Raw genomic sequence first — 14,418 nt, 5'->3', positions numbered from 1 at the left:
AAACACCCTAACCCTCTTTCCCAAACTCGTCCTGGGGAGATTTTTTTCCTCAGATAACAGCCTCCTGCCTCAGTCCCTGAGCCAGGGTGAGAGAACTTGGTTTCGTGTCACATGGCTGAGAAAATAGACTCTGGAGTCTGACATCCTGGGCTCACATTTGGGCTCTACCACTTACTGGCAAGTTACTTCATCTCTCTGGGCCTCAGTCTCCCCCTCTGTAGAATGGGATATCACAGACTTATTGGGACGATTAGATGAGGGAGGGAAGGTCTACAACAGAGTCTGGGACGTAGCGAGCTCTTGGAATTATTGACCCCTGGCCCATCTCTGTGTGGCATGTTCACTGAGACAGTTTCCAGGAAATGTCTGGGTTTCCCCCAAACCTTGCCATGGAATCTCTGCCTTGAGTTGGATGGGGAGCATTTCTGGGAACTTGTTAGAGAAGCTTTGCTCGTGCTGTTCCCACGGATGCCCACTTAGTGTGCTCACTTCAGAATGAAAGTTGGCACAGCGTCTCCGAGGGCCTAAAGGCTTCCGAGGGGCTTCTCTGGGGCAGCTCCTTCAAGGCTCACTTCCAATGTGTGCACAAAACGCACAGGGAGACTGCGCCCGGGCACGTGAGCGTGAGTCATCGGCTTGGAACACCCCCGCAAAATCCAGTCTTCCTTCCTTCCTTCATGCAACAAGTGTTTCTTGACAATCTACTATGTGCCATGTGCTCGCGGTGATGGCAGGTGGTGAGGAAGGTCTTTCTACTGAGGCAGCGCTGAAGCAGACCTAAGGGAGCCACTCAGCATCTGTGGGAAAAGCCTTCAGGCGGAGGGCACAGCAAGTGAAAAGGCCTTGAAAGGGCTTAGCATTTTAGAGCAGAGGTGTGTGGAGTAGAGAGATGGAAGGGGTAGGAGACGAGGTCACAGAGGCAGGGAGGGCCTGGCCACGCTGAAGACTTTATAATATCAGGCTGTGATAGATGCGATGACAAAAAACATTAAGTAGGGTAAGGGCAAAGGCAGAGGGCTTCTCTAGAATAAAGTGGAAGGGAAGATCTCTGATAGAGTGACATTTGAGCAGAAACCTGTGTTAAGTGAGGGAGCAGAGCATGAGGATAATCTGGGGGGGAACATTCTGGGAGAGGAATCAGCAAGTGCAAAGGCCCTGGGGTGAGGATGGGCCTGGTATGTTTGCAGAATGGCAGGGAGACCAGGGAGGCTGGGGTGGAGTGGGTGAGGGGTGAGCACAGGAGAAACAGAGTTCAAGGAGTAGGTACTGGCTATACTGCATATGGTAAAGAGGCTGGATTTTACTCTAAGCAAGGTAAGAGCCACAGGGGATTGAGGGCAGCAGGAGGAGGAGGATCTGATGCAGGGGTGGGCAAGGCAGCGGGACCCATCCCTGCCCTGGGGCAGCCAGGGCTGGCTTCTGGTCAGAGCAGATTTCAAGGCCTGAAGGATTCCTCTGACCCTTTGCCAGGCAGGGCCTCAAGAGGGCGGAGCAGAGAGTGAAGGCCGGCCCCCCTTCCGGGAGGCCTGTGGGCAGCAGTCTCCTGTCCAGGGCAGGAGGATGTTCTCACTGACTCGGAGGAAACAGCGCATCCCACATCAAAAAGGGGCCTGGGTGGCTCCCACGCTCTGGCATCGTGGGAACCCAGCTACCCTGGGTTCTCGCAGGGGGCCCGCAGATTGAGAGAGGCTGGGGGCCACCTGGGGACTGTCCCCCAGCTTGCCGACGGTAAATAAAAAACAGCCCCACCATCACGCCCCACTCACAACCCTCCTCCCAGGAGCAAGACTGACTTTTGTAACCCAGGGCTACGTGGTTTTTAAAGCGTGCCTGAGATTGAAAGGCTGCTAAGACCTAAAATATTCCCTTTCTGGGGTCCCTCCTGCCTAACTCCCTGGCCAAAGGCTCAGCAAGACCATTGTCATGAGCTTTGGCATTATATAGACCTGGGGTAGCCAACTGTCCCTGCTGATCGGTAGAGGCTGCCTGGAGAGCTGTGCTGATGATCCTGCTTGGCTTGAGAAAGTGCTGTGATGGATTAGTGATGCCTGCCACAGGTAGGAGACAAGAAGTGGTGGTACTTGTGCCAAATACTTTTCTTTCCACCATTTTACAGATAGCCCTGGAGAGAAGGAAGGATGTTTTCTCATGAGATAGACATGAAGGAAGGAAGGGGATGGGAAGACCTGGATATGTAGAGGACCTTAACAGTGTGTCTACACTAGAAGTGTTTTAGGGACTTCCCTGGTGGTCCAGTGGTTAGGACTATGCATTTCCACTGCAGGGGGCATGGGTTCAAACCCTGGTCAGGGAACTAAGATCCTGCATGCCTAATAATAATAATAATAATACACTAGAAGGGCTTCCCTGGTGGCACAGTGGTTGAGAGTCTGCCTGCCAATGCAGGGGACACGGATTCAAGCCCTGGTCTGGGAAGATCCCACATGCTGCGGAGCAACTAGGCCCGTGAGCCACAACTACTGAGCCTGCGCATCTGGAGCTTGTGCTCTGCAACAAGAGAGGCCACGACAGTGAGAGGCCCGCGAACCGCGATGAAGAGCGGCCCCCACTTGCCGCAACTAAAGAAAGCCCTCGCACAGAAACGAAGACCCAACACAGCCAAAAATAAATAAATTTTAAAAATAAATAAAATAATAATACACTAGAAGTGTTTTGAAGGACAGTTCAGGAAGAGGAGAAGCTGGAGGTGCCTCCATGCTTTCCCGTAAGAGGACGGGGAGGGATGAGATTAGGGTGGTAATACCCCTGCAAGGAAGGTCCTGGAGGATTATGACAAACCCTGGGAAGGGGCAGATGGGTACTCAGCCCCCTTCCCTTGGGTCCCAGCAGGCTGCTGAAGGAGAAAATTAGGACACCTCCACTCTCACCCCTGCACCAAACTATGAACTTTATGTGTTTTAACTCATTGACCCTCCACAAGACTCTATCCCCATTACCGATGGGGAAACTGAGGCACAGCCTCAGCTGTCCAGCCCCTGGGGGCCCCCAGGGGTACCTACCCTCCGCTGCACCTCCCTCGTGACTCTGGGTCACCAGAGTGTTTGGTGACCCTGATGTCTGCTCCAGATGCTGCCACCCCCAGTCAGAGGGGTCTGGGAGGAGAGCCCCGGCCGACCAGGTGTAAGCCCGTGCCGCCGGGCAGCCACAGAGTGGACGGCTGTGTGTAGTGCGTGTGTGTGTGTTACTGTGTGTGTAAAGTGTAAGTCCCCCAGCCGAGCGTCTACCTGTCATTGTTGGGGAGCATGGGTCATGGTGTCTGTGTGTCCCCACGTGCAGGTGGCAGGGTCCCTTTGCAAGGCTGCAGACTGTTGGGTGCTTGTGAGGACCGAGGTGCCTTTACCCCGAATTTGGGGGAGGGGCGGCTGTGGCACGAGCTGGCTTCTCCTGTCCAGTTCAGTGTCCTCATGGTGTGTGCACGTGGTATCTGTGTGTGTGCTGTTCCCTGGAGTGTGTGTGTACATGTTTGTATGGTGTTCTCCATGCAGAGGTGTGTGTATCTGTATGAACCTGTGTGTGTTCATGGGGTGTGTTCCCTGAGGTGTGTCTCTGTGTACCTCTGTATGTATGCATGCATGGTGTGTACTGCCTGGTGTGTGTGTGTGTGTGTGTGTGTTTGCATGCAAGCGTGTGTGGCACGCTCCCGAAGTATATGTGTGCCTGTGTCTGTATCTATGTACAGGGAGGGGGCTTCCTGGATTGTGTGTGCATGCCTGCGTGTGCGTGTATCTATCGCGTGTTCCCTGGAGCATGTGTGTACATGCGTGGGGGGCATGTTTTCAGGAGTGTGTGCCTGTTTGAGCAGTGTGTGTCCTTGTGCATTTGGCGTGTTCTCCAAGTGTACGTGTGCATGTATATATAGCCCATGTTCCCCAGGGGTATGTGTGTGTGTGTTTCTGGACCCACTGCAGCAGCATGAAAACCTGCCAAACGTACTATTTGCTTAAAGACACTTTCCAGCCAGCTTCCTGGTGCTGACTACCTGCTGGGGCAGGTGTCCAGGCAGCACTGGCCAGGCTCAGACCTGAGCAGGCAGGCAAAGGGGGCTGCAGCAGCTCCTTCCCCAGCTGTCACTGCCCGCATCCCTTCCTGCACTTCCTCCTGGCACATCCCCAAGCCCCTCAGGCTGCCCTGTGGCTTTTATTACACTCCTTCTCTTCATCAAAACTTACCCTTCCATGCCCATCAACAGAGAGATACCAGTTCATCCACAAAACTAAGCCCTGAAGTCTAGACTCAGGCGGGCACACTGTACAGATCACAACAAGATTTCTCCTTTATTGTCATCCCCATTTTTCAGATAAGAAAACAGAGGATCACAGAGGTTAAGTGACTCTCCCAAGCTTATCACTGCAATACTTTCATGGTTTCCTATCCAAGATGGAGAGAAGTTACACTGTAACTGAGGTGCAAGAGAGGTGAAATTAGCCAGGATTACACAGCGATGGTGATGATGGTGGTGATGACGGTTAAAGCTATTAGAGTCTCTATTAGGTACCAGGAATTGTGCTCAGCCCTTGACATGCAGAATTTCATTGACTCTTCACGGCAAACTTAAGGAAGGTGCCATATTATCCCCATTTTACTGATGGGGAAACAGGTTTATGAGAGGTGTGATGAGGTGTCACGTGTCATCCAGCTGCTTAACGGTGGAGCTGAAATATGAAAGTAGCTCTGGATGATTCCAAAAGCCAGACCTCTTTGGAGGGAAGGGCAAAGAGGGGAAGCAGGCTACATTTTCCTAGGACCTCTTCATTTGAAGAGGTGACAGTGCCTTAGTCACAGGAACTGACATCAGTAAATATTCCAGAGGGGGGAAATGTTCATCATCAAATGTCTTTGGGAAACCTGGATTTACCATTGCTAACCATATTTCCTTATGCAGGACTTATCAGAGCCTTTAATATGCCCATATGTGTTGTGAATTTCCACGTGGGACAGTGAAGTGTTTCCTAACTGATCCCTAAATCCTCCTTTCCCAGAACCTTTTATGGGGATCAGTGCTCCATATAGCAAAGTTTGAGAGCATCTAGAATGGCTAAATCACGAATAGTTGGGTTTCAGGCACAGTGGCCAATGAAAGGGAGCAGTTGGGAGCCAAGTGCTCTCACCAGGGAGGAGGCCAGCTGTGGAGTAGGGGAGGGTCAGTACTAAGTCTAGGGGTTCCTTCCGTTATCACAGGGGCGGAGGTCCTGCTCACACCGAACCTCATAATAGAAGGATGTCAGAGTAGGAATGGAGTTCCCTGGTGGTCGTTCTAGATAACTGGGACAGGCACAAACGGGTCAGAGTATGGCCACGAGCCAGAGCCAGAAGGCAAAGCAGAGTCCCCTGATCTTCTGGTGCGGGGGGGGGGGGCCTGCAGCCTCTTCTCTTCTCCCCTCAGGGTCCCTGCGCTCCCGGTGAAGAACTTGAATGGTACGGGGCCAGTCCACCCGGCCCTGGCAGGTGAGTCCAGTCCAGGACGGGAAAGAAGGGCGGGGCCCCCACCTCTCGGCCCCTTGGCCCGTCCCCTTGGAGGGCGTGGCCAAGAGGACACACCCCCTGCCTTTGGGCCATAACACTGGCGTCCATGGGGCCCGCAGAAGGGACTCCACTTGGCTTCAACCTTGGGTGGGAGCTAAGTGGGCGGGGCCCATCGGGCACCCCACCCACCCATCTGAGGATTCCTGGGCTTACCAGATGGGCGGAGTCTGGGGAGAGACCCCTTGGGTCCACGCGATGTTGGGAGAGCAGGGCGGGCGGGACCTGGATGAGCATCCCGCCCCCTGACTGTCGCCGCCGCCCCCCAGGGATGACCGGGATCCTGCTCTGCGCTGCGGGGCTGCCCGTGTGCCTGACGCGGGCCCCCAAGCCCATCCTGCACCCACCGCCCGTGAGCAAGAGCGACGTGAAGCCCGTGCCAGGCGTGCCCGGGGTGTGCCGCAAGACCAAGAAGCAGCACCTCAAGAAGAGTATGCCTCCCGCGCCCGATCCTGACCCCTGAACTTGACCCCACTAACCTTTGACCGCAACCCCTCTGGCCCTTCAACTCCAATTTGGTCTAAAGACTTGTGACCCCATCTCAGTTCTGGTTCCCTGACCCCCATTCGCCACCAACTCCGATTACATCAAACCTCAAGCAACCCTTGACATGTGACTCCTGCCAACCCTTACAGCTTCTGACCCCACCCCTCTGACCCGTGACCCTGTCCTCAGCCAAGCCCTCAGGACTAGAATCTGGGTACCCTCAAGCCCACCCCCACTCTGTCCTTGCAGGTAAGAACCCTGAGGATGTGGTCCGAAGGTACATGCAGAAGGTGAAGAACCCACCTGATGAGGTGAGCCCCTAGGGGAGGGTACCTGTGCGGGGGACAGGCAGCCTCACCTCCAGAGATGGAGACCCCAGCCCTCACCTCCTCACCTGGTTCTAGGTGTTACAGTCTCTTCTCCCGGTTTGTGGGTTTGCCATCTCACTTTCTTTACGGCGTCTTTTGATGAACAGAAATGCTACGTTTACCAGAATCACATTGATCAGTCTTAGTTTCTGCAGCTTTTTTTTTTTTTTTTTGGCTGCGTTGGGTCTTCGTTGCTGCGCGTGGGTCCTTTCCAGCCGCAGCGAGCGGGGGCCACTCCTCGCCTCGGCGCGCAGGCCTCTCACCGCAGCAGCCCCTCCCGTTTGCAGCATATTTTTACCCATATTTTCCACCAAATGTGTTTAAGTTTTGCTTTTGATTGTTAAGCCTTTAATCCGTCTGGAGGGGGGTGTGAGCAAGCCATCTCTTCTTCTGCATGTATCTGAATTCAGTACCTGGGGGTGTCCTCTCCTTTTGATAGATGGGGACCAGAGAGGGGGCGGTCTCTTGCCCTTGGGGGATAGGGGGTCTGGCCCCTGCCCAGGAGCAGCGCTGACTGGGGAGGGGTGTCCCGCCCTCCCCAGTCCTCAATCTCCCGTCTGTGTCCCCTCCCCCAGGACTGTACCATCTGCATGGAGCGGCTGGTCACAGCCTCCGGCTACGAGGGCGTGCTTCGGCACAAGGGCGTGCGACCTGAGCTCGTGGGCCGCCTAGGCCGCTGTGGCCACATGTACCACCTGCTGTGCCTCGTGGCCATGTACTCCAATGGCAACAAGGTGGGCTGGGTGGGGCAGTGGGTGGCGAGTAGGCAGGGGGGCCGGGCGGGGCCAGGACACCTGGGGACTTCACGGCCACTCTCCCCCACCCCAGGATGGCAGCCTGCAGTGCCCCACCTGCAAGGCCATCTACGGGGAGAAGACGGGCACTCAGCCACCCGGGAAGATGGAGTTTCACCTCATCCCCCACTCGCTGCCCGGCTTCGCTGACACCCAGACCATCCGCATCGTCTACGACATCCCCACAGGCATCCAGGTGAGCCCCCAGGCCCCTAGCTTTGAGCCCTCCCGAGGCCACCGCCACTGCCGCTGTCTGTGGTTCAAGCCCCTGCTGCCTCTCCCACAGGGCCCCGAGCACCCCAACCCAGGCAAGAAGTTCACTGCAAGAGGCTTCCCACGCCACTGCTATCTGCCCAACAACGAGAAGGGCCGGAAGGTGGGTGCTGTGAGGGCGCGGGGATGTGGGAGCAGGCTGGGCCCCCAGCCGCCATCAGCTGGACCTGTGGTCCCCGTTCTCCCCAGTCCCTGCACCAGCACTGACCATAACCACCCAGTGTGTGTGTGTGTGTCTGTGTGTCTGTGTTTGTGCGTCTAGCCCTGCCAGTCGCCTGACACACCTCATCTCATTCACCAGCCCGCTGAAGTCAAGGTCTTGACCTCATTTTAGAGATAAAGAAACGAAGCCTCAGAGAGGGCAAGTAACTTGCCCAAGGTCACACAGCTAGCAAACAGTGGAGCCTGGATTTGAACCCAAGCAGTCTAGGTTCTTCACTGCCACGCTAGAGACTGTCTGCTTTTACTTTTTGTTTTTCAAGAGAAGCCAGAAATTCTGATTTTCACGTGAAATCCCCAGGTTTTTGAATATTGCCAACGAAGTCACAAAGTGGCTGTTTGATACAGCATGAGGTCCAAACCAAACACAGCTGAGGGCCATCAGTTTGAGACCCTTCGCCCCAAAGAAACAGGCTGATAACATGGAAAGTGCTTTTACTGAGGGAGCTCAGAGTGGGAGTCAGTCTAGGGAAGGAAGTGGCCGAGCTGGGCAGCCGCAGGGAATCCCGCAGGGGAGCCACAGTGTGGTCAGGGAGGGACTCAAGCTGTGGGTGGGGCTGGCTGTGACCCTTGCCTGCCCCGCCTTCCAGGTGCTGAGGCTGCTCATCACCGCCTGGGAGCGGAGACTTATCTTCACCATCGGCACATCCAACACCACGGGCGAGTCGGACACCGTGGTGTGGAACGAGATCCACCACAAGACCGAGTTTGGATCCAACCTCACGGGCCACGGCTACCCAGACGCTAGCTACCTAGACAACGTGCTGGCAGAGCTCACAGCCCAGGGTGTGTCCGAGGCTGTGGCCAAGGCCTGAGGCCCAAGGCTGTCCACCTTCCCTCCTGCTTTGCCCCTGGTCCAGCACATGCAGCACATGCCTCCCTCCACCAGGTGTGTCCTGGCGGCCCACGTTCAGGGCTGGGGAGGAGCCTGCAGGAGGAACCAGAAGCGTTCCCGGGATTTGGCTGGTAGCAGTTGGGATGATGGGAGGATGGCGGGCCAGCCGGCTTCGACCCTAGCTACCTGAGAGTATCGCAAGGGTGTACCGGAAACCACAGCAACCTCCCTACCAAAAAGACAGAGAGCCCCACCCCCTCACGCAAACACACGTGTCCTGTTGAACACATGCACGCACACCCACGTGCCTCTACTTACCCCCAGACTGGGGGGGAAGAGACAGAAAGACCCCTGTGATGATACTCCATGTGGATTCCCATCTGTGTCTCTATTGCATCTGTACAGGCTTGTCTGCAAACAAAAGGACTCGGGTCAAGCACTTGGGGGCCTGGCGAGGGTCCGGGAGAAAAGGGGGCACTTGGGATCCTCAGCCTCCCCCCATCTCTGCCACCCACTGATGGGCAGTTGTGGGCCCACAGGGTGGAAGCTCCCAGAATATTCAGCAGTTTTGCAAAGGGGCGGGCCAGGGAGACAGACGAGGAGAATCTTATTTTGTGCTTGTGTCTCTTCATCCTTCTGCGACCCTGACCTCCTTCTTCTCCCTTGCCATCCCCAGGCCTTATGTCTGTCCCTGACAAAGGCACTGTTTTCCTTTCCTCCCCACCCCATTCTCTCCACCAAATCGCTCCCAATGTCAAGATCCAAAGGCTGGAGCATCTGGCTTCAGGAGAGAGACAAGGAGGGCCTGGCTTAGGCCAGAAGGTTTAAAAAGCAGACCGGACAGCAAAGAGTCCATTTCCCTTTCCTTGGACGTGGGCAGTGGGGTGGCTGATGGTCTCGGCCAACCAGGGGCCTGTTGCCCAGGCAACTCACCAGCTCTGCCTCTGTTGATTGGCTGCCACGGCGGAAGTCAGCCAAGATTTAAAGGGACGCCAGTGATTGCTCTTTTGAAAATCTACCAGTCCCACTGTGGGTGGAGAAATAAATGGTCTTTCTCCTCCTCCGCTGGGTCTTTTCCTGTTAAGAAGGGGTGTACGTGGCTCTGTTTCTGGGGGCTTTCGGTTCATCCCATGGGGGAGCTTGCAACAAAATGATGATGACCCAGGACCATTGCCCCGTCAGCCTTGGGCAGCTGGAGATGGAGGGTCCCCATACTTCTCTTGTCCTGGGGCAGGCAGGGGGTGATGGTGGCAGAGGCAGACCCTCCCAATCCTAGTCCCCAAGAGGGCACAGGTGAGAGTCTCAAGCACGGGCACGGCAATGCACACAGCTGCTCCCTGGTACAATTACTAGGAACCAGGAACTTGGGCTGGGAGCTGCGAGCCTCCTGGAAAATATGGAGGAGCTGGGAGACGCCGTGGTCGGCTCGTTGGAACCTCAGAGCCCCAGCCTCTGCCCTCAGGGAGGAGGACCAGGTTCTGTCTAGGGAGAGACAGGGACGTATCCCGGGATCTGCAGCAAGTCTCCTGTCAGTCTCTGCAACATCCCAGGATGCTAGGAGGCTGTGGTGGACGCCACGGCTCCAGGCGACCCCTTCCGGCCACGCTCAGGATAGCACTGCATCTGGTCCATGTTACCGCCACCACACCCCACCCCCCCAGCCAGATAGGCTTAGGTTTCTGTCCTACCCTCTAGTCACACAAAACTGGAAATGAGTCTTTGGAGGCCCTTCCAATTCTGCCAGTTGGGTGTTCCCAAACATTTTACCTTCTGTGATTAATTCTCAAACAAAATCTCACCTCAATATACAAAATCACCCAGCCCCATGGTCCTCAAATCTCATGTGCATCCACATCACCTGTGGAACTTGTTTCAAACCCTGATTCCTGCCCTCACGCCCCCTCAGATTCTGATTCAGGAGATCTGGGCGCGATCCCAGGAATATGCATTTCTAGCAGACAACGTGAGGGTGGGCTTTGAACCACAGTCTGAGAAATCCCTCCCTGGCTCCCACGCTATCCCCATGGAACCCATTTTGAAAACCACACATCTAGACTCACTCCCTCCTCATTTTATACAGGGTAAACTGAGGCTCAAAGAGAGGGAAAGAGCCTGGTCCAAAGTCTCCCAAGGGTCTGAGTCACGCACGCTGGGCTCTCAGCCTCAGTTATTCCTGAGGGCACCTGATTCTGGAGGCTTGTGGTTAGGATTCTTGGCCAAGGACAGGGTTCAGGAGGATCAATGTGGCTACAGGGATTGGCAGACATGAAAACAGGAAGGGCTGAGCCTGTTTAGTGCCTATCTGGGGCAACAAGGCCACTTGGGCATCAGGGATTCAGGTACAGCTGTATCCAGCAGCTCAGGGCCAGGCTGGCCATGTCAGTGTGGGTAGAGGCCAGTCCTGTGAAGCAGAAACCTCAGGCTGAGACAAGTGGGTTAGGTTCCTTATTCCATCCACTCCAGAGTGCCTCAACCCAGAGGGTAAGACTCATTCAGTGCAAGGATGGTCCCCTGCCAAAGGGTTTCCATGCCTGGGTTCTCAGCTTAGGACACATGGGATTAGGATATCTCCAGGAGCCTGCAAGCCACAGCATCCACGAGGTACCAGACAGCCACGAGGAGACTCCTGGGCCAGGTGGCACTGAGAAGGGCCCACCGGCTCTTTTCGCCTCCTTTCAGCCTGGCTCTGGCGTGGCCTCAGGGCCTCAGGGGGCCTGGGGCCACCTTCCGCTGTTCCTGAGGCTGGAACTCCTCGTGAGCTTGATCCAGGTCTGCGAGCACCTCCAGCAGACGGGCAGCTGCCTCTCTCTGGTGAGCCAGGGCAGCAGGACAGGCCCCTGGGAGAAAGAAGGAGGCCACAGGGGCTCAGCGAGGCCAGGGCAGGCTGCTGTAATTCAGATCCAGTGGCTTCCTCAGGCTCCATACGTGCCTGAGGCCCTGAGATCCTAAAATGTGCCAGGGCCGCATACACACAGCCCTCTGGCCTGCTGGTGGACTGGAAAGAGGAGAGTGGGAGGGGAGGACAGGGCGGGGTGCTGAGCAAGTTGTGGGAGGTATCAGAAAGGGCAAAGAAAAGGGACCTCCTTATCCCCTTACCTTCCGTGGCACTGGAGCCCTTCTCTGTGTCTGCCTCGGGAGTCGTATCCAGGGTGGAATCCTCCAGGAATTTCATCCTGAAAGTTAAGAGGGAGAAAACCAAGCTGGTTCCTGAGTCCCAATGCTGCTCTCAAACCCAGAGATTCTGCTGGTTGAAGGAGACATTACAGGTTCCCACTAAACCATCATCATCACCACAGCAAACATTTATAGCATGTCAGATCCTATTCTAAGCCCTTTACATGTATAAACTCATTTAATTAGCACAAAACACATGTAGGTACTTACTGTTAGCTCCGTTATACAGATGATCACTGAGACACAGAGAAGTAATGTAACTTACCTAAGGTCACACAGCATAATAATAATTGTCACCCTTTATTGAAAGCTAATTATGCGGCCAGGCACCTACAAAGTGCTTTACCTGTATTAGCTCATTTGTTCCTTAGGACAACCCCAAGAGGTATGTACAATTGGTACCCTTATTTTCCAGATGAGGAAACTGAGGTAGAGAAGGTAAGCAACTCGCCCAAGATCACAGAGCCAGTGAGTAGCCAGTCCAGGATTTGAACCCAGGCAGGCCAGCTTCAGAACCCACACTATGAGTTGGAACACATCTCCGTCACTGAATGACAGTGATCCTGAGGCCAGCCAGCAAGGTGGAGGGACACATCCAAGCTCTGTGCCCTCTGTCTCTGGAGTCCTGGGTGTCAAAAGATCCCAAGATCCATGGGACTTCCCTGGCGGTCCAGTGGTTAAGATTCTGTGCTTCCAATGCAGTGGGTGCGGGTTCGATCCCTGGTCAGGGAACTAAGACCCCACATGCCGTGTAGCAAGACCAAAAAGTAAAAATTTAAAATAAAAAAAAAAAGATCCCAAGATCCAGTTCCACATTAGGGTCCACCTGAGGATGCTTCCCCGTCCTCCCCTGGAGCCTGCGCCCCCGGAAGCTCATCAGATGCACATGGAAAGAAAGAACATGTGGACGTGGGGAGGGCACAGTGGGTAGCTGCCCCAGCAGGGCATAGCGAAGTGGGTTGGGTGGTGGGGAGGACCCACCTGAGCCGGTCCCGCCCTAGAAGCAACTGCCGATACACCATTTGGGTCTCAGCATCGGGATCCAGCGGGTCACTCCAGTCCCCCAGGGTGACAGCTGAGTGTGTGCGGCTGCAACCGGCAGCTGAGGGGAACACGGCATCATCATTAACCTCCCATTCCCCTTTCAGAAGCCCCATGGCCAAGCCCTGCCCCTTCTGCCTCTAAAGTCACCCTTCAAACCTACTACTTCCCTCAGCCCCACTGCCTCAACCTCCGCCCAGAAGAGCCGTAGTCTCACTGCTCTCCATCCCCCTCCCACATTCTAGGCTCCAGCCACAGACCTTTTTCAATCCTTCAGCCCACGTTTGCTCTGCCTGAAACACTCTTCCTTCCTCCAACTTCACTACTTAACTCTTATCCTTCTCAGGTCACATTTAAGTGGCACCTACTCCAGGAAGCCCTCCTTGCTGTCCTACCCTGGGGCTGGGTCAGAGGTGTTCTCTGGAGTCTCAAAAGCCACACCTTGGCACTTGTAACACTGTATTACAATGGTCTGGTTATTCACTTGTTTTCCTTGAGAGCAAGCCTGATGTCTGTGTACCACCAGACGCCTGGTGTTTAGTGGGTGCTTAAAAGATATCTGTGTGCCAGGCAGTGTTCTAATCGCTTTGCATATGTCAACTTATTTACTCCTCACAGCAACCCTACAAGGTGGACACTATTATCAACCCCATTTCTCACTTGGGGAGACTTCAAGGCAAGAGAGAGGTTAAGGAACTCGCCCAAAGTTGCAGCGCCAACCCAGGATGAGGTGGGACACTCTCTGATTGACAGGTGTGGAGGGCGGGGCCTGAGTCCGCCCCGCCCCGCCCCCTCACCTGAGCGCTCGGCCTGGAGGCAGCAGGTCCAGTGCGCGCTGCGGAACGCACCGGGGTGCCAGGCGGCCAGCTTGTCCGGATTGGGGGCGCTGGCCTTGCGCAGGGCCGATAGCCACTGGTTGAGCTCGTTCACGTTCTTCAGGGAGTTGGTGGGGGGCGGTCAGAGGTGGGGTGGGACCCAAGGGGCTCCCTCCGCTCCTCCCTCATATTCGCGGCGCCTCACCTTGCACTGGAGGTAGGTGGTGTGCAGCGCTCCCACGCCGTCCTGCGTCACCACCTGCATCACGTGCGGCAGCTGGAAGGCGCCCTCGTCCACGCGCTCCACGGCGCGGATGTGCGACACCGGCATGGAGGATCGCGTCTGTGAGAGAGGACTGTCGCTGCCGGGCGGGCCGGGGGCTGGGGCTGGCGTGGCTGTGCCCAGGGACAGCTTTCCTGTGGGTGTGTGCCCTGGCGTGGGGACATTCACCCCGCGCATCTGTGCCATGTGCGTGTCCACTTGGCAGTTCCGTGAGTCCTGCAGTCCTGGCCCATCACTCTCTAAGTGACAACGTCTCTGGACATCAGTTTCCACCATCCTCATCTTCCTCATCGCAACCCCTGACACAGCACTTGAGATGTAGTTTAAGCACGATACATTTCTCAACTTATTTCATCATTACAACAAATTTCTGAGGCTGGGTCTATTATTCCTCCCAATTTATAGATGAGGAAACTGAGGCACAAGAGGATTAAAGGACCCTCCTGTGGTCACTCAGCTGGTGGAGCCAGAATTGAAACCCAGAGTTGAACTCTAGAATCTACACTCTGCTGATAAAGTAGAAAGAATAAGTGATGGGCACCCTCTCCAGTGTTAGCTATCATGATCTGTAGATGTGCAGACACAGAAA

At 55.3% G+C, this 14,418-nt stretch overlaps 2 protein-coding genes across 6 annotated transcripts in view; one reads left to right on the top strand and one right to left on the bottom strand.

Moving 5' to 3' along the window:
• Positions 1-9,579, top strand: part of DTX1 (deltex E3 ubiquitin ligase 1) — a 37,110-nt gene extending 27,531 nt beyond the window's left edge. The window contains exons 3-9 of the mRNA XM_065889905.1: positions 5,405-5,466; positions 5,811-5,972; positions 6,277-6,338; positions 6,971-7,129; positions 7,224-7,385; positions 7,476-7,565; positions 8,272-9,579. Of these exons, the coding sequence (XP_065745977.1) occupies positions 5,405-5,466; positions 5,811-5,972; positions 6,277-6,338; positions 6,971-7,129; positions 7,224-7,385; positions 7,476-7,565; positions 8,272-8,496 (922 nt within the window). The 3' untranslated portion in view covers positions 8,497-9,579. The remainder of the gene's footprint in view (positions 1-5,404; positions 5,467-5,810; positions 5,973-6,276; positions 6,339-6,970; positions 7,130-7,223; positions 7,386-7,475; positions 7,566-8,271) is intronic.
• A 1,634-nt stretch (positions 9,580-11,213) lies between these two features.
• RASAL1 (RAS protein activator like 1) overlaps positions 11,214-14,418 on the bottom strand; it is a 29,149-nt gene continuing 25,944 nt past the window's right edge. For 4 of the 5 annotated variants that reach the window (XM_065889354.1, XM_065889351.1, XM_065889352.1 and 1 more), the window contains 5 exons: positions 13,752-13,889; positions 13,529-13,664; positions 12,672-12,792; positions 11,631-11,689; positions 11,214-11,353 (listed from right to left, as the gene is read on the bottom strand). In XM_065889354.1, coding sequence (XP_065745426.1) covers positions 11,214-11,353; positions 11,631-11,689; positions 12,672-12,792; positions 13,529-13,664; positions 13,752-13,889 — 594 coding nt within the window. The remainder of the gene's footprint in view (positions 11,354-11,630; positions 11,690-12,671; positions 12,793-13,528; positions 13,665-13,751; positions 13,890-14,418) is intronic. The other variant, XM_065889350.1, reaches the window with a different exon arrangement.

The sequence above is a fragment of the Phocoena phocoena genome, chromosome 13 (assembly GCF_963924675.1).
Source record: "Phocoena phocoena chromosome 13, mPhoPho1.1, whole genome shotgun sequence".
Lineage (NCBI taxonomy): Eukaryota > Metazoa > Chordata > Mammalia > Artiodactyla > Phocoenidae > Phocoena > Phocoena phocoena.
The sequence above is the reverse complement of the archived record's forward strand: the minus strand, read 5'-3'. Positions and strand labels throughout refer to the sequence as shown.